The 19,058-nt window shown below is 45.4% G+C and overlaps 2 protein-coding genes across 10 annotated transcripts in view; both read left to right on the forward strand.

Annotated features, from left to right (window-relative positions):
* Positions 1-12,576, forward strand: part of prkag2a (protein kinase, AMP-activated, gamma 2 non-catalytic subunit a) — an 85,210-nt gene extending 72,634 nt beyond the window's left edge. For 8 of the 9 annotated variants that reach the window (XM_062521971.1, XM_062521972.1, XM_062521976.1 and 5 more), the window contains 6 exons: positions 70-196; positions 3,212-3,377; positions 3,760-3,797; positions 3,948-4,094; positions 4,972-5,065; positions 12,439-12,576. In XM_062521971.1, the coding sequence (XP_062377955.1) occupies positions 70-196; positions 3,212-3,377; positions 3,760-3,797; positions 3,948-4,094; positions 4,972-5,065; positions 12,439-12,473 (607 nt within the window). In that variant the 3' untranslated portion in view covers positions 12,474-12,576. Of the gene's footprint in view, positions 1-69; positions 197-3,211; positions 3,378-3,759; positions 3,798-3,947; positions 4,095-4,971; positions 5,167-12,438 lie in introns of all 9 variants that reach the window. The other variant, XR_009936453.1, reaches the window with a different exon arrangement.
* A 3,328-nt stretch (positions 12,577-15,904) lies between these two features.
* LOC134066192 (cytochrome c oxidase subunit 4 isoform 1, mitochondrial) overlaps positions 15,905-19,058 on the forward strand; it is a 12,133-nt gene continuing 8,979 nt past the window's right edge. Inside the window, exons 1-3 of the mRNA XM_062521435.1 lie at positions 15,905-16,034; positions 17,456-17,549; positions 18,429-18,596. Of these exons, the coding sequence (XP_062377419.1) occupies positions 15,912-16,034; positions 17,456-17,549; positions 18,429-18,596 (385 nt within the window). The 5' untranslated portion in view covers positions 15,905-15,911. The remainder of the gene's footprint in view (positions 16,035-17,455; positions 17,550-18,428; positions 18,597-19,058) is intronic.

Genomic DNA, 19,058 nt, shown 5'->3' on the forward strand with positions numbered 1-19,058 from the left:
GTTAGGCTGAATGATCATGTTTTTTCCCTTCTTTTTCTGTCTCTGTGTGTGTGTGTGTGTGTGGCGCAGCATATTCGATGCTGTGTATTCGCTGATCAAAAACAAGATCCACCGGCTGCCCGTGATCGACCCGGTCAGCGGGAACGCACTTTACATCCTCACCCACAAGAGGATCCTCAAGTTCCTCCAGCTCTTTGTGAGTGTCCTGCCCTCTGCTTTCATCTCCCATCTCACACCGCCAGCACTTTTACTTTCACGGCTAAAGCACCATGTTTCAGCGTTAAGTGAAAACAACATTAATCAATGTCTTGATCAATCAATGCCCAGCAGGGGGCCACATATCCTCACTTTTGCAAATCACTCATTTACTTGTGAAGTGAACTGGCACTAGGCCTGCAGGTCCATTACTAGTGACTGCCATCGGTTCACTTCTACTTACATGGCTGGACATCACAGTAGAGGGTTGAAACAAAGGGTGCCTCTCATTCGTCTTTTATACATCCTCCCTTCCTTCCTCAGTCCTCGTCCTCACTGATCTACATAAGATCTACACAAGAATGATGGGGCAGCAACAATGGGATAGTCTATCCAGTGTTAGTTATAGATCAGTGGGAACGAGCCTGTAGGACCGAGCATCGAGGATCGAGTAGAGATGTTGAGAGGCACCCAAGTGCCCCCACTTGGCGGCCATCTTGAAACGCACGTTGGGCAGTTAATGGGTAGCTATTTTGAGCTATTTTGAGCACACTGCGCGTGTGGATGGTCTCACGACACCATTGCTCATTATAAAGTAATTTGAATTCAGTTTTCACTTCAATTTTCAATTCAAGGTTGCTTTATTAGCATGACTGTCTGTAGGTACAGTGTTGCCAAAGCACAACACAAAATGGCATAATAAAGTCTGTTGAGATTCCTGTGCGGACATGTACTGGACATTTCCCCTGTTGTCTCTTATAGTAGCACTCAGACCAGTAGAGGTGTTGGGGAATCATAATGTGGTAGCAGTGAGCGTAGTGTAGTAAGTGGTAGTTTGTCCTTCATCCACTGAGTCAAACAGCCACTAGTTCTTTAGTTGAACGCCTGTGGGATGTTTAAGCATGCCAAGATGCTACACCATCAGTACCATACCATTTCATATAGCCAAGCTTAGCAGGTGCTGCCCCCTACTGTATAGATGGGGAACTGCATAATGTTGCTGAGACTAGTTACCTGCTGGCCTTGCATGTTGCATGCCTTGCAAACGTTATCTGTCAGGTTAACACATTATGTTTAGAGATGCAGAGGACATTCTGGATCATTGCTGAAATTCAACCGCTAAAAAAAGGCTATTATTTGATCTACTTGTTTTAGCCTGCGGTAGTGATTTTTTTGGTACAGTTGGGCAGAAATGGAGGAGGTCTTTGTCAAGCTGCACTTTTGCTTGTAAGTCACGTCAGACCTTGAATGATTGCTTTCCTTGGGTGGTCCCTCTGCTTAAAGAGAATCATTAAACAGAGGGCTACAGAGACCCATAAACCAGGAAAAGGAGGGGGGTGGGGGGTTGGGGGGGGGGGATCAAGGTAGAGGCAGAGGACAAAAGAGGGCAAGTGAGAACAAAAGCAGGAAGAGCAGAATAGCAGAGAGAGAGAGAGAGAGAGATGAGAGAGGAAGATGAGAGGAAGGGCAGAATAGCAGACAGACAGACAGACAGACAGACACAGAGAGAGAGAGAGAGATGGGAGAGGAAGATGAGAGGAAGGGCAGAATAGCAGACAGACAAACAGAGAGAGAGAGAGAGATGAGAGAGGAAGATGAGAGGCGTCCCTGCGTGACTCTGAGGGACGGATTAGAGTAATCCATCTGACTGCTGCAGCTCTCCACTGCTGCTCTCTGTCCCATCTCACACTCTCTCTCTCTCTCTCTCTCTCTCTCTCTCTCTCTCTCTCATTGTCTCTCTGTTTTCTCTCTTTCAGCTGTCTCTCTCTATCTGTCTCTATCTCTCTCCCTCCTCTCTTGCTGTTCCTCTCTCTCTCCCTCTCTCTCTCTCTCTCCCTCCCTCTCTCTCTCTCTCTCAGCAGTTTCTCTCTATCCCCCCCTCTGGGCTCTCATTACACAGCAATCTAGAGGCTGGCCCAGTCATTAGTCTGAGTGTCATGTGTGCACTAGGGATGGCTCTGTCCTCCACAGTAGACGTGTCCCTGGCCAGACACTTCACACGTCCTTACGCAACCTCCGCTTCACACAGTGCCATCTCAGGGGGGCAAATGTACTGTAAGCGTCTGCTTGGCTAATTTAGTTAGAGCCGTCAAGAGTCTTGACCCATTAGTTGATTGATATTAAGATCATAGGCGTTTTGTGTACTCGTCTCTTTCAGAAGACTGGACATACAGTAGGAGTGGCCTTCAGACCGGCCTGTGGCGGATTTGAAGTCTGTTGCCAATGTGAACATCTCACATGTGCTTTGTGACCGTAGTGCAGTTCTGATTTGCATCATGCGTTATATAAGCCAGATGTCAGTCCATCTGAGTGGCTCTGTTTATGTAAAAAATGACTCATTAGATTAGCTGCCCACACTAAACAATTCTGTGACTCAGTTCTGGTAAGCTTTGATTAAACAAGCATCTTAAGAGTGCCCAGTTCCCGCTGTCTTTATTTCCCCAATCAATAGCTCATTAAAATGATCGATATTCTTCTCCTCTTAATCAGAAGCAGCCGAGTACATTGGAACACATCGACTGGAGGCGGAATCACCCTGTACATTTTAAGACAGACTCAGTAGTGTACTGGAAACCGTGAATCCTGCCATGTGGCTTTGGGGCCACCTTGTGGTCACTTAACATAGCAAACCACTATCCCTCAGAAAGAGGGTATAAACTCAGATAATGACACTAAAAGCAGTATGTTTTCTGATGATGACTTTGATGATTATACTGGGTTGTACAATACATGCCAAACCCAAATCATGTTTGGATGTGATTGGTTAAAAATGCCAAACCCAAAATCGTGATTGGATGCGATTGGTTATTAATGCTGGTAGTAGTTGCTCATTGTACTGCAGGAAGTTCCATATAAGGTCATAAATCAGTTTGCTGAAACAAGTGGACATGTGATTGAGTGGGTGTGATGTGTGTGTTGAGTGGATGTGATCTGTGTGTTTAGTGGATGTGATGTGTGTATTGAGTGGATGTGATGCTTGTATAACTCAAGTGGCGCCGTGCCCTTCTCTGCCCAGGTGTGTGAGATGCCAAAGCCGGCCTTCATGAAGCAGACGCTGGGGGAGCTGGGCATCGGCACCTACAGCCACATCGCCTTCATCCACCCCGACACGCCCGTCATCAAAGCCCTCAGCCTCTTCGTGGAGCGCCGCGTCTCCGCCCTGCCCGTCGTCGACGAGTCCGGTGAGCCGCCGCACAGATCCGCGAGGCGGAGCAACACACTTCGTCCTAGTTCATGTCAAAGATCCGCAAGGCGGAGCAACATACTTCGTCCTAGTTCATGTCTTTGGGCGCAAAATGGGGATCACTTCCTCTGCATAAAGAGGCGTGTCATTGCGTGTCAATTGATGTATTCATGGGTTTCATCAAAATCAAGCACCTGATTATCAATGCATTGCATATCAGTTGCTTGATGATGTTCCAAAAATAATCTTGCTGCTCTTTCAAGCCTTCTACATTGATTAATTCTAATATGGAAAATAACACACAAAGCATGTACACTTTCAAGGAATTTAATAAAAACATCAATGGAATAATTTTTTATGTTTTTTTCTTCTCTCGACAGGAAAAGTGGTTGATATTTATTCCAAGTTTGATGTCATAGTAAGTACTGTTCGGTTATCTTTGTTGGTCTTTTTTGCTGATTTTGTTTATTGATGATGATCAAACATATTTTACTCTGTATATGGATGTTGAGTGACAAAGTCAGCGTATTCAACATCTCTCTGTGTGTGTGTGTGTGTGTGTGTGCAGAACCTTGCTGCTGAGAAGACGTATAATAACCTGGACATCAGTGTGACCCAGGCTCTGCGCCACCGCTCCCAGTACTTTGAGGGGGTGATGAAGTGCAACCTGATGGAGACACTGGAGACCATTGTGGACCGGATAGTCAAAGCTGAGGTGAGGAGCAAACAACACACACACACACACACACACACACACACACACACACACATGCATGCATACAAACACACACAGCGTTAGAAAGAAACACACAGAAATACTGTACGCACAGCGAAACACTTACACAGAAATACATACATACAAACACACACACACACACCGTGAGTGAGAGAGAGAATAAACACATAGGACACAGAGAAACACACACACAACCATACATACCGGTACATACAGTACAGTACATACAATCATTGATCAGATAATCAAAGCTTAATTTATTCTAACACACATACACACACACAGATGATCATTGATCTTAGCTGAAGTTATTGACACACACAAACCTAAACACAGACCAATAGTGTACAGTCCAAGCTGGCCGTAGGGTGGCCTACATTATTCCCTCTTGTCATTCCCATTTTGATCGCTCTCATTTCCTCTCCTGCTAATGAGGGCTTATTTTAAGCACAGTCTGGACTCTAATATAGAGTCATTCACTTCTTTAAAATGGATGTTTAAATGAATCCTTTATTGATGTAGATGTGTGCACCTGTGACTGTATTTGACATTCACTCCTTACCTACCGTAATTTCCAGACTATTAGCCGCGGCGTACACATTGATTTAGCTACATTTCTTCAGCTATGAGGTTAATACACGGAGACAGTTAATATGGCATTAATATAGTTTTGTTTCTTTTAACTTGTATAAAACACTGTCCTGCGGCTTATACACAATGCGGCTTATATGCAGGAAATTACTGTATGTGTTTCTCATCCCCCAGGTACACATGTACACAGTTATATATTACAGGTGTATATTCTGCTTGCCTGTTTCTCACCTGTGTGTGTGTGTGTGTGTGTGTCCTCCTCCAGGTGCACAGGCTGGTGGTGGTGGATGAGAACGCGAGTATCGCGGGCATCGTGTCCCTGTCGGACATTCTGCAGGCCCTGGTTTTGACCCCTGCAGGTATAAACGCCCAGCTCTCTTAACCCCCCCTCCTCCTCTCCTCCTCCTCCTCCTCACCTGGAGCGCCAGCACACCCCACCCACCCTCCAATAGCAGCTCAGGTAGGCGGCGGCCTGCCACAGGCCCCTCCCTCTCCGGGCCTCTCAGCCAACCGGCCGGCCTGCTGGTGTGTGGTGGGGTGTGTCTGGGGGTGTGGCCTGACTGACTGACTAAAAGCACTAACCTGAGGCCTGGTCTCTCACACACACATGGGGTTGAGTGTTGCCATAAGGAATTAATGTGTGTGTGTGTGTGTGTGTGTGTGTGTTTGTGTGTGTGGCCTGGTCTCTCACACAGATGGGGTTGGGTGTTGCCATCAGGAATGAGTGTTTGTGTTTATGTGTTTATGTGTGTGTGTGTGTGTGTGTGTGTGTGTGTGTGTGTGTGCAAAAGCATAGCCATGTTACATGTGTGTAGACATAAATATTTTCATTTTGGTGTGTGTTTGTATTCACTCATCTGTGACTTACTTGTGGTTCATCTGGTTGTTTTGTCTAGTCTTGTGTTTCTGTGTTGTCCCTGCCCTGCTTAATTACATTTGCTTTCTTTCGTGTGTTTGTGTTGTTACAAGCCTGGCTCAGAGCAAGCAACAGAGAATAGGGAAAGGCACACGCGGAGTAGCGATATATATATTAGATTTATTAAATGAAATAGAATTGAACAGAATAGGTTAAGTAACGTCAGTAGTGGAGTTAAACTTAGAAATAAAAGTGTATGCAATCAGTATATGAGGTGCAATGAATAAGCAAAGCAAAATCCTAAGTCGGTGCGGGAGAGACAGAGCAGCGGCGGTCGACCTCCAGCCTCGTCTGGAGAACTCTTTTAAAGGCCCAAACCAGGAAGCAATTAATGTGACTCCAAACACCTGCGCCCAGCTCACCTGTAGGAGACAGACGTAGGACAAACAGGAGGAGGAGCCAGGCAAAGCCGTGACACCTCCCCCCTTACGACAGAGGCCTCTCAAAGAGAGACTCTGTAAAATTACTCACCCCTCCCCCAGCACCCAAAACATAGAGCAAATATCAAATTCTAAATATACATCAACAATTCATATTATTTTGTTATACAAGTAATGTATCAAATGTTAAAAGTACTCAACTTTCGTCTAGGGGTTTTGGCTTGGACTCATCACCCAAGCCTACAAAGCAGATGAAAAATGGATCACTTGAAGTCAGCTGGCCCCCATCCACTCAACCAATCCCTCCCCAGAGATTCCAACCACCCTCCCTCGAACCAAAGGCTCCAGCAAGTCCCGGTACCTGGAAAGCCAAATTTAAGGAGACTAGGCAGAGAGAGAGATGATATACAAAAGAGAGAGAGATAGAGAGACAGGAGGACAACACAATGGCTCACTCGGGCCCCCACGGGGAACAAGACAAGGCATCAGCCATGATGTCCACACCCCGAACGTGCAAGATCAGTAGGCTATATGGAAACGCCCAGCGCATAAGGCGCTGACGTTAGAGAATGAAGTCGTTAGTGGATTATAATTGGAATGAATGATAAACAAAACAGTGCCCCCACTTAAACAACCATTGGAATGTTGTAATCCCCATATTAAAACTAACATTTCTTTCTCGATGGTCAAATTGTGGCAGTTTTTAGAAAAGAAACAAACTCTGAAGCAGCTGCACCAGTCCACGCCTTGCTCATCCCTCTGCCTTGGTGCAGAGTCACTCACATCGATGTCAAGCTCGCCTAGATGAGTGCGTGATTGTGTGTCTGAAAACAAAGCAGTGAAGTCAACACTCAAAAACTGAAACTCTGATGCCTTCGCTTTGGACGAATGGTCAACTAGTGCACCCAAGTCAGACAACTCCTCCGAGTTCCTCAACTGAGGCTGGAGCATACAGTCACCCGGGCCTACCACATCCTCATCACACGCTGCCACCATGTGAGGAGAGAAGCTAAATATCCCAGTCACTGCAGCCAAAGAAACTAACTGAACCTGGTCACCAGTCTCTGCTGCCCCAGAAACTGGAGACCTGCTGTAGTAGAGTTGCGTATTACGCCTATGGTCAGGGTTTGAAACTAGATAGCTCAGGTCTGACACCTGCCGAACAACCGTATTGGGACCTGTGTATTTAGAGGGGAAGGGGGAACCGGCTATTGGCAACAATGCCAGAACCTGATCTACAGGACTGAACACCCTCAGTTCAGCCCAGTGGTCAATCCAACTCATGTTCTTTTGAGTCTTGGTCAAGTTCTCTGCACACTCTATCAAATGCTCAAATGGGTTCCCTAAAGTTGGAAAAGGGTAAAGTGGGGCCGGCTCAATCACCTGCTTCGGCTTTCCCGTCAACTGAGACGTAGGACAGGTCTTAGTGAAGCATGCCACATCCTTCTTTAGGCCAGGCCAAAAGAAGTGCTTCACAAGTCTGTCATACGTCTTCCCCACACCCAAATGCCCTGCTATATCACCATGAGGTGCTACTATCTGGAAAACAGGATCCTCAAACACCTTAGTCTGCGGCATCCCCCTACGGACCAACAGCCCATCCTGAACGAAATTCCCCTTCTCTGCACCATGTATCTCCTCAGCAGAACAAACAAACAGTTCATCAAGTGTTGTGTCCTCTTTCTGCGCTACAACAAAATCATCAAGGGACACAGACGGTAAATCTGGCAAAACAATAGGCTTAAAAACAGGCTTACTGTGTTTCTCCTGAACTTCAGCTCCAGAGACTGAGTTCATGGCATGCGTTTCTGCACATGCAGACACCTCAGGTAAATTCTGCATGCTAACATCAGCACCTGATGGGATAGATGGAACCCTCTTAACCACCACAGGTGACAGCACATCACGCCAGACACGCCCTCCAGCCAAGTTATTGCCTAAGATGAGATGTACGCCATCTACAGGCAATGAAGGGCAGATAGCAATGACTACCTCACCCTGCACCAGGTCTGATTGTAGCTCAATCCTATGCAGAGGAACAGTTACAACCTGCAACCCAATTCCTCTTACTAAAACATTACCAGTGGTGGAATCACTAGAGAAAGGCAAAACGGACTCTAGCAGAAAAGATTCAGATGCCCCTGTGTCTCTAAGAATCTTAACTGGCACCTTTGCAGAACGACCCACCAACGATACGAAACCATCTGTAATGAAAGGTGAATAGTCATTTACATCAGCTTTAATTACATCAGAAACACTGTACTGACTAGCTCCAACAAGGCTGTCAGCAGAGAAGTTCGATGAGACCACACCCACTTCAGGGTTAGGCCTCATCCCTGTGTGAATGTTCTCAGGCCGTGCGCGCACACCCGAAACAGCAAGCGCAACAGGTCTTGCCATGCTAGGGTTGCTTCTATGGCCCCTCTCCTTCAAAACTGGACACTCGTTCTTCCAATGCCCCTGTTCTGAACAGTAATGACAAACGTTTGGATCTGCCTTTCCACGAGACTGTTCTCGGGCAACATACTGATTAGAGGTATTAGAAAATCCCGAACGTTCCCTAAAACGTCCAAAGTGCTGCTCGCGGTAGCCCTTACCTGGATTATGTTCTTTAACATTATTCCTGTGTGTTAAAACATATTCGTCAGATAAAACTGATGCCTCTGCTGCAGTTGCTACTTTCCGCTCATTTATATAAACTGCGATACGATCAGGGAGGATGTTTCTAAATTGTTCTAACACAATCAAATTACACAGCTCTTCAAAGGTAGAAACGCCTATTGCAGCGCACCAACGATTGAAATGACTCTTCAGCTCTCGTGCTACCTCTGTATAATTCTGTTGTTCTCCCTTCTTCCAATTTCGAAATCGCAGTCTATATGCTTCTGGAACTAGCTCATACACTTTAAGCACAGCATCTTTCACGTTGTTATAAATCTTCCTATCAGCTACAGACATTGCAATAAACGCCTCCTGCCCTTTCCCGACAAGGACGCTCTGGAGTAACAAAGTGCGTTCAAAATCACTCCACCCACAATCATCTGCCACACTTTCAAAAAGTGAAAAGAACACATCCGGATCTTTCTCATTAAACCTGGGAATCAATCTGGTCATTTTAGCGATATCAGGGGTGCGCGCTGGCCCAGTAGGAACAACGCCACCGCCATCATCTACAATTTTCCCTTCTGCGATCAACCTCAAACGTTCTAACGCAATATCGCGATCATTTTGGATCTTATTATATTCTAGTTGCCGTTCAGCTTCCCTTTCTTTATGTTGCAATTCCAACCACTCTTTTTGTTGTTCAAATGTCCAACCTGTATTACTTTGAAACGCACCCAATGGTGCAAGCGGTGTTGAAACATCGTCAGGCTCCAATTCACTCATTGAATCAATGGATGGCAAAACTTTTCTGTCTGACAATTTAGTTTTAACAGCCTTCCTTATCTGTGCCAATCTAGCACTCTTCTTCAAGCCTAATTTCAAATTATAATGATCACAAACCTTACGCAACTGCACCTTCGTCAAAGTATCTAACACTTGAGCTGATGGAGCTGCGAGAAAATCATCCACAACATCCATTCATTAGCCTACGGACTGTTTACCAATTTGCTTAAACAAGCCAAACTCTAAACGATCTTACTTTTTAACAATAAGTGCGGCCCCCACACTGCAGCTACAAGACATAAGTAAACGCAGCTGCCCTGCACCGATCCCCTTCATGCATACCCCAAGAACAGAGATTTTTAAATCACGATATCAGCGGCGCCTAACTTCCCCGACAAAATGTCGTTAAAGCAAGCATCCACGACTGTGCCCTCCGCCCAAGATATAGCACAAAAACAAAAAAACAAAATAACAAACAAGCGTTTAAACGCTTAGCAGGGATTTACAAAAGCTCCAATGGCTACACCAGCAATTAACAATAGCCTAATTCTGTCTCGCACTCACAGCGAAGGCCCGCACTTACCCCTCAATGGACCGCCGCCAATACTTTAACCTGGCTGTATATTTAAACAACCCCAGGCACAAAACGAACCAAATTGTCTCCCGCACCAACGTAACACAAACCAATTACTAAATCTAATCGACGTGCGTCTTTCCCAATAATTTGCAATGCGTCTATGCTTTACAAACAAACTTAGGCTACTGCGCCGGATCACCGAAGGATCCGAATACAGCTAACAAATTTGGCATGTTAATCAAAACGGCCTACAATCCTTAGTGCATTTAACAATTAACACTACAAACTACTCAAAGTCAATTGAGCAATAGAAACAAAGACGCATATTTACCGTGCGATGGCTCAAAAATCCCGGACGAGATCCCCAATTCTGTTACAAGCCTGGCTCAGAGCAAGCAACAGAGAATAGGGAAAGGCACACGCGGAGTAGCGATATATATATTAGATTTATTAAATGAAATAGAATTGAACAGAATAGGTTAAGTAACGTCAGTAGTGGAGTTAAACTTAGAAATAAAAGTGTATGCAATCAGTATATGAGGTGCAATGAATAAGCAAAGCAAAATCCTAAGTCGGTGCGGGAGAGACAGAGCAGCGGCGGTCGACCTCCAGCCTCGTCTGGAGAACTCTTTTAAAGGCCCAAACCAGGAAGCAATTAATGTGACTCCAAACACCTGCGCCCAGCTCACCTGTAGGAGACAGACGTAGGACAAACAGGAGGAGGAGCCAGGCAAAGCCGTGACAGTGTTCAACGGTGTGTGTGTGTGTGTGTGTGTGTGTGTGTGTGTGTGTGTGTGTGTGTGTGTGTGTGTGTGTGGTTGAGGTCTGGGTGTGTACAAGCAGTAAGGATGATTAATGGATGTTAGCAGGCACTCCCCCTGTTTGTGCTGACATTCTCCAGCCTCTTCATTTTCACTCCCTTCCTCCCTCCCTCCCTCCCCTCATCTCTCTCCTCCTCTCTTCTCCTCTCTTCTCCTCCTCTCCTCTCCTCCTCTCCCCCTCTCATCCCTCATCTCTCTCCTCCTCTCCTCCCTCATCTCTCTCCTCCTCTCCTCTCTCTGTGTCAGTCTGCCTGATGTCTCTTCTTCTCTTCCTCCATTTTGCTCTCCAGAAATCTCCCTGACTCTGTGTGTGTGTGTGTGTGTGTGTGTGTGTGTGTCTCCTTGTCTTGTTTGTGTCTGTGTGTTTGTCTGTGTCTGTGTCTGTGTCTGTGTCTGTGTCTCTCTCTTTGTCTTGTCTCTGTGTGTGTGTGTGTGTGTGTGTGTGTCTCCTTGTCTTGTCTGTGTCTCCGTTCCGATCCATCTATGGCGGTCCACTCTGCCCAGTGGTGGGCTTGTGCTCTGGTCAGTCTGCTGTGCCAGCTGCTGCTCTGCCCTCTCCTCCTGTCCTGTCTAGAACGCTGAAATACTGTCCAGTCAGTGCCACCACTCTAATTAGTGAGATGGCCGCACTCCAACACCTTGTGTGTGTGTGTGTGTGTGTGTGTGTGTGTGTGTGTGTGTGTGTGTGTGTGTGTGTGTGTGTGTGTGTGTGTGTGTGTGTGTTTGTGTGTGTACGTTGCTCTGCTCCTGTCTCGCCAAACTCGCCCACACACACACACATACACGGCCACTGAGCCAGATATGCTTCTTGCTCCTCATGTCAAGAGGCGGCATAATAGCCATCTGCTGGAACAGAGAGAACTGCACCACTGGAGCAGAGAGAGCAGGATTGGGACGAGTGTGTGTGAGATTGGGTTGGGCACTTGATGTGTGTTTGTTAGACCACAGGGGTACATGGTGAGAATGGAAAGTGTATGAGTGCACTTTGATGCTTGAAGACGGTGCTGACCGTGTGAAAGACTCATGCAGAGAGGTGATAGAGTTTTCAGTCAGGACCAATTTGTCTGGATAGTTTATTACTATTTGTATAATGTTTCATTTGATGGTATGGCTCTGTCCTTGCCCTTCCATGTGCAAACATGCAAAGCCTAATGGGCTACAGAACAGACCACACCTAGACTTTGATAAGCTTTAGTGACCACACCTAGACATTGAGAAGTCAGATATGAGGCGGAGCTGGGCTACAATAAGGGCCTGCAGAGTAAGCGTCCGCCTACTGTGCCTTTAGTGAAGGCGCCCTGAATGATCTCCAGCAGTATAATCAGCTGATCAGGCCGCTGGGCTGTTGGCCAAGTTGCTGTGAGACCTCATGGCCTGTCTGAACTAACACTATGCTCCATTTAGTTTGGAACTGTATGTCTCTTTCATTGGTGTTGTGGGATCGGTCTTTGGGACGGGTGTATTACAAGGGAAAGTGTTTGTGTGTGTGTGTGTGTGTGTGTTTTTGTGCGAGTTACTGAAAGTCTTCGATCTGTCTGCCGTGTGTCTGTGTGTGTGTTTGTGTGTGTGCGAGTTACTGAACGTCTTAAATCTGTCTGCTGTGTGTGTGTGTGTGTGTGTGTGTGTGTGTGTGTGTGTGTGTTCGTTACAGGACTGGAGAAGCGCAAGGAGAGCGTGGCGGAGTGAGGATTCGGACGCTGCCACCTGTTGAGTTGCACCAGCTGCCGGAGCTGAAGTGGGCACAGCCCTCCCCTACCACCAGGGTGGCACCGTTGGGCGCGGGCAAGGGAGGGGGTCAGTGTGGGGGGGGTCAGAGGGCGTAGAGCTGAGTGCCGGATGGGGCAGTAGCCGGTCGGAGCGGTGGGGTGGGCAAGGGGGGGTGGGGGGTCATCAGGTGGACCACCAAAGATTGCTTTTCACTGACCAGGAGGGCTAAGGGATCAGTTTGACCTCTCTACTTGCTATGTCCCTCATTCTTTCTCTCTCACTCTCTCTCGCTTTCTCTCTCTCTCCTCGTTTATCTATCCCTCTCTTCCACCATGCTTTCTGTCTTAGAGAGATTATATGCCGCCATACAGTAACTCTGTGTCTTGTGCGTGAGGGACACAGAGCAGTCTGCTGTTTCTGTCTGCGATGGGCACTCACAGAAAATGCCAAGGAAGAGTTAGAAATATACCTTTATCTGTCATGGATAGTTTGTTTCTTTACAGCGGACTTTGGTTGGTGGACGTGGGCAGTAGGTGTGGGTAGTGGACTTTGGTTAGTGGACGTATAGCTCCGCGCTTGTCCTGCTTTCTTCTACAGTACATCGGCTCCAGCGGCAGCAGAATCTTCAGACTGACACTTTATTTTGCACAAGTTGAGGAAACACTGCGTTTGTTTCTTTTCCTATCCGACACCCTTTAACCTGTAATGATGTTACACCCACAGTTCACCTCGACCCCCCCCCCTCCATCCTCCCCTCCATCCTCCCCACCCTGCAGTGGCATGAAATCAGAGGGTGGAGCCTAATCCAAGTCTGGGCGTGTCATTTGTGCCTTTTGCTACCCGTAGTCATCATGGTGTCGTAAGCGAGAGTGCACAAATGGGAATGTTGGTTTCAAATGTACTTGGAATGACATGAATGTGAACATATCTACACATACACATAAACAAGAACCAAAACAATATCCAGTAATGGATGGGTTGTTCATATATTTTGTTGCTTTATTTGATTTTTGTTTTTTTTTCTTCAGTTTTCTATAAGGATATCAGTTTTGGTATGCGTTCTTGTTTTGAATTACTGATGCTGTAAAGGCTAGAGCTTTATTTATTTATATTTAACAGAAATCCTTTCTTTTCTTGAACAAGTAATATTTTAGATTCAGTAGGAAACAATAAATAATATTATGCCTGTTGCCCCTATGCATCCCTGTAGTGGAACAACAATCTGTTGTTCAGTGCAGTTGAAAATGACTGCTGCTGCCTACAGACCCACATTTTTTATTGTTTTGTTTTTGTTTGATTTTTTTTCCCCTTCAGCTGCCAGAGGCATGCAAGTCATCTGTACTGCTCCTTACCTTATCAATCGTACTGTACATACAAGAGCTCCTACTGAGTTTAAAAAAAGAAAGAAAATCTATAAGTGCCAGACAAAAGGTCTATTTTTCTGTGTTTTACTTGTGAAATCATGTTGTTTGTAATATTTTTGATTTTGGTTTGTTTGTCTGTGTCATTTTTACGGTGGGTGTGTGATGCGTGTGCACCCTGAGGGGGGGTTCCAGAGCGGAACACAACTGGCACGGAAACCGTTTGTAAACAACGGTTATGTTCTGTACATTTTTTTTTTCTTTGAAGAAAAAAGACAAATAAATTATACTGAATGCCTCTCTTTCTTAAGTGTTTTGCGTATATTACTTTTTGCCATTTATTCATTAATTCTTGCAACATGATTATATAAACAAAGACACAGTTATTTATTAATTTACAATTTCAACAATTTGTAGAGACATTACAACTACAAAGACACGGAATAGACGGATTCACAGAGAATGTACAGTCAGAGATTTCGAGGAGCACTTCGCTGACTGACTGACAAAACATCTCCTCAATTCCCCCCCATTTCCCACAAACTAGATGAAGTATTATGTGCATACAGTAGTAGTAACATGTTTCTACTGTATGCACTATGTGACAATGATGACAATGATGATGTGAAGTACCCACCACAAAATGCGTGCATTGCAGGTCCAGAAAAGAAAAGAAAAACGGATTTCAAGGTCAATGCTCCAATTCAGCAGTCACCAATCACCATCACAATGTCTGATCGTGTCTGATGAACTCGAGGCTGTGGTTTTACAGGCTATTCACATTTGTGTGAAATGTGAATAGTTTGGTCAGTAAAGACAGTACACCTTATTTACATATATTATTTTCATCTTATTTACATTATTTACGAAATACATTTCCTCAGAGTTACATTACTTTTTTGAAACCATGGGATAAAAAAAACCCTGGTGCTGTGGGTAACATGCCCCCTCCAGTATATCATTGATTACCATCAATCAAAAGAATCAGATCCATCCCACTCTACCCAGATGATAGACGTTAAGAGTAGCAGTGGTTCAGATCCATCCCACTCTACCCATATGATAGACGTTAAGAGTAGCAGTGGTTCAGATCCATCCCACTCTACCCAGATGATAGACGTTAAGAGTAGCAGAGGTTGGCTGCCGAGGATGAGTAGAATAACGGGTCAAGAGAGGGAACATGACTGGTGTGTCCCTACATCACTACATCAGAGCCCTCTGGCTATGAATGAATGTACAGTAATATGGATTCCAGTAGAATTACATCACACGATCTTGTGTGAGAAGAACAATTTTACTTTACCTCATATCATGCCATAGTAGCAATTATTTTGCCTGTCAAAGAAGCACGTGTGTAGTGCGCTCAAAGAATGACTGCCATCTAGTGTTGATGACTAGTAAAGTTCTATACAGCTGAGAAGTTGTCACGGTCAACCAAAGGACATGACCGGGGTAGCCTCGATTGGTGTGACCACGACCCAGGGAGTTGAAACCTGATTTATGTCCCTTAGATCTGAGAGCAATCATTAAACCACCTTTATGACTATTTTATCTCAAAACGAATCATACATAGGCTATCTCAGGATATAACACATTACATTACTACATTTTAAAATCACAATGTAAAGTCACACAAATGTTAGTAGGCTTCTGGTATTACACTTAAACTAAAATGTGTGTTAATACGGAAATAAACATAGGCTAGAAAACTATTTAAAGTCTGAACATGTGTATGTGTATACAAAATTGCACTCGCAGTGTAAACAAAACCCTGAAAATAGGGTTGAATCATGATAGGAAGTGTCACTTCCTTTTGTAGACATGCTCAAATGGCGTCATCTCCATTTTCACAGATTACGCGGTGATAAATTAATCTAGGTAGACTAGTCAAACGGTTTAATTCCACACAAATATCAATATTAGCATTAAGGTCCAAACCCTGTCATATGTGAAAACCGGCACGTATACATCTTCGTCCCTCACAACGGATTTGTCACCTGCTAAGCGCATGCAAGAGCGCGAACGCGACGGGTTCCTACTGTCCTCTGATTGGTCAATGTTGCTGATATCGAAGGCACCTGACAGCGCATATATATACGGTCCATGCCTTACCCATCCGAAGGCACGTAGGCAACTTGTTGAAGACGCACGCCTGCAATTTTACATTAGTCTCACCAAGGTAGGCAAAATACTCTCAAATTAATTCTTACATGGTTGCGTTAGCAGACATTGTACTAACCCTGTCACCCAAGAATAGAATACTTTAGAGAACAAAACAGACGTGGGACATCATCATGTCCTCAAATAACCTCGCCAGGATGTTGTGTGTATTTCAACCCAGATTAAAGTGCATTGTTCGTTAAAGCGCATATTTCGTTAAACACTTGCTATTAGTGCTATTAGTGATGCTAGTAGTAGCCTAATTGCTTTGTAGACTGATAGGTGTAGATGACTAAGGAGGGGGAGATTTGTAAATTAAGTTTATGACCATTCAGAATTGTTTTACTTGTCTGCAGAGCGCGTAATTTCTTTTCAAATTGACTAAGAACGTTTTAAATGGTTTAACTGTAGTGTTTTGGATTAAGGATAAGGCCAAATCTACCGGTTTCGTTTTAATTGGCTTGTGTGTCTTGTTGAGCTCTACATCAGTCACAAGTCTGCGTCCTACGTACGCCCCCCCTCGGAGCCATAATTTTAGCAAGCGTAGAAACTGTCTGGATGATACGTGACTGTCCGCACAGAGGCGATACTCCATCGCGTGTTTGAACTTTTAACCGGGCCGTACACCTGAGCAAAGTGCCAAAAGTCGATTTAGCATTGTTCATTCGTATGTATTATGATGAGAGGCGTTTTGGCTGGCTACTCCACAGCTTTATTTGGGGAGTCAGCTGCTGTCCTTCGCATCCCACGGGCGGTTGCCAATGGAGATGCTGCGCAGTCACAGGCTACAAGCTTGGGAGCGGCAACGAATTTTACGCAAATGTCGTCTTAGAGACAACAAAACATTTTTGGGGAAAAATGTATTTTTGGGGAGCAACTTCTTAGGTTGAGGATTTATTACGTTTTTTTTGTATCAGACTTGAAGAGACTTCTTATGTCTTTGAGTTTAAAACAGGTCATTGGTGGTGACCTTGTGAAGGACATACAACAGATAAAGTGAAATGTCACACTTTATTTAGAGCTCCAAGCTACAGACCTAAATTTAGAATTTGAATCCTCACATATTTTTCTCATAAAAGGGAACTATACAAGAAATTGCATTGTTCTGAGTTGGGAAGCAATTTGAGCATAGAATGGGGGGGGAAGGTAACATCAGGTTGAGAACAGTGTCCCTCTTTAAAAAAAAAAAAAACAGTATTTGTCAAGTCTGTCGCTTTTCTCCCTCTCAAACAGTCAGCAATGCTTAATATATTCATACTTTTAGATGTTTGGAAATGGTTACTTTTTTAACAATAAAAGAGCAGTCTTGGAACATTGTTTTTCACTTTCTTCATAAGTGAGCATCACTGCTGACACTGATCTCCCCCCTTATGCATGGATCATTGGAACTATTCTATACGGGCCCTGAGGGATATTAAATCTACTTACTGACCGTTGCAGATGCTGACGTCCCGTGCCCTGATCCGAGGGTTGCAGTCCAGCCTCTGGAGAGGACTGTCCAGCACCAGCGCCCTGCAGGGGTCCCACTCCCAAGGTAATGGGGGCCAGGGGCGCCGCCAGAAATGCAGGGCCCCATGAAAGATTTTCAGTTCGGGCATATTATGTGATTAAAATATTATTGATAGCCCTCAAAGGGCCCCCGGTCAGTGCTGGGCCCTTAGAATCGTCCTAACTTTCCCCCCCCTGGCGGCGCCCGTGATGGGGGCTACTGGGGCGCCTGCATCCAGGCTTGATGATCCACTAAGCACACATTATACGGTCTATACGGTCTATCTTACGCAGTTCACATAGTTAGACTTGGACAAGACAAGGGAAAGCCACTGGTTGTGTTACACAGTTTTACACACTTACACACTTACACACACACACACACACACACACACACACACACACACACACACACACAGAGAGTACTTGGCACTGGAAGGGGAATACAATGGTCTCTGAATACAAATGTTGTCCTTTCAGTTTTTAGTGTGTGTGTGTGCTCTCTCTCTCTCTCTCTCTCTCTCTCTCTCTCTCTCTCTCTGTGAGTGTGTGTGTGTGTGTTGAAGGATGAAGGATGAGACTGGTTGGCCTGTTTCCCCACTAATTGATTGCAAACCATAAGGCTTTCCAAATCCTAAAACAGACTGGATATTTTACGATGTAGCAGCTTTAGGACATTACAGTGCAGTGCTGTGCAGGGCAGTAGCCCTTAAGGCCACAGACAGCACGGTCCATCCGTATGGTCCACAGACTTCATCAGTGTGCGTCCAGTCGAGCTGAGTCTAGCACAGGTGGACTGGAAATACTTCAGTGTTTTTTGGGTCAGCCTAGAGACACTCTCCCAATTTAGCGAACGCCCCATCTCCTCATTTAGTAAGCTCTCCCAGTGCTGACTGGGCTCGTGGCCATGTTCTCTGTCTCCCAGTGATGGATGTGATGGACTGCACCGTGCCGCAGTACAACAACCGCCTGGACTCGCCGCTGCCTGACAGGCCGTTCGTGCAGCTGGAGCAGCTGTCTGCGGAGCAGAAGAAACTCAAGGAGAAGGAGAAGGGCTCCTGGAAGAGCCTCAGCAAGGAGGAGCAGCTTGCATGTAAATACACACAACATATGGAATACATAGAGCCTCTGTTCAGTGGGTCTAGTTAACAACAACAGCAACAACAACAACAACAACAATAACAACAACATGTTACATTTCAGTTTCACCACACTCAAAGCGCTTCACAGGGAAGGGGGAACCTCACTAACCAACACACATACACACACATACACACACACACACACACACACACACACACACACACACACACCTCACTAACCCCCACCCATGGGTAGCGCCCGCCTGGGTGATGCATGGCAGCCAATATGCACCAGAACACTCACCACACACCAGCTGGAGGTAGAGACTGAGGAAGGAAATGGTGAAAGGAAAAACATTTCTAAAACAGTTTTACTGTAATCAGGCAAACAATATTATGCATACAATTCATAGTATTTCTATCCATACCTGGTAAATGAAACTATTAGGGGTGTGCATCGGCACTGCCCCCAC

This window comes from Sardina pilchardus, chromosome 19 (assembly GCF_963854185.1).
Source record: "Sardina pilchardus chromosome 19, fSarPil1.1, whole genome shotgun sequence".
Taxonomy (NCBI): Eukaryota; Metazoa; Chordata; class Actinopteri; order Clupeiformes; family Clupeidae; genus Sardina; species Sardina pilchardus.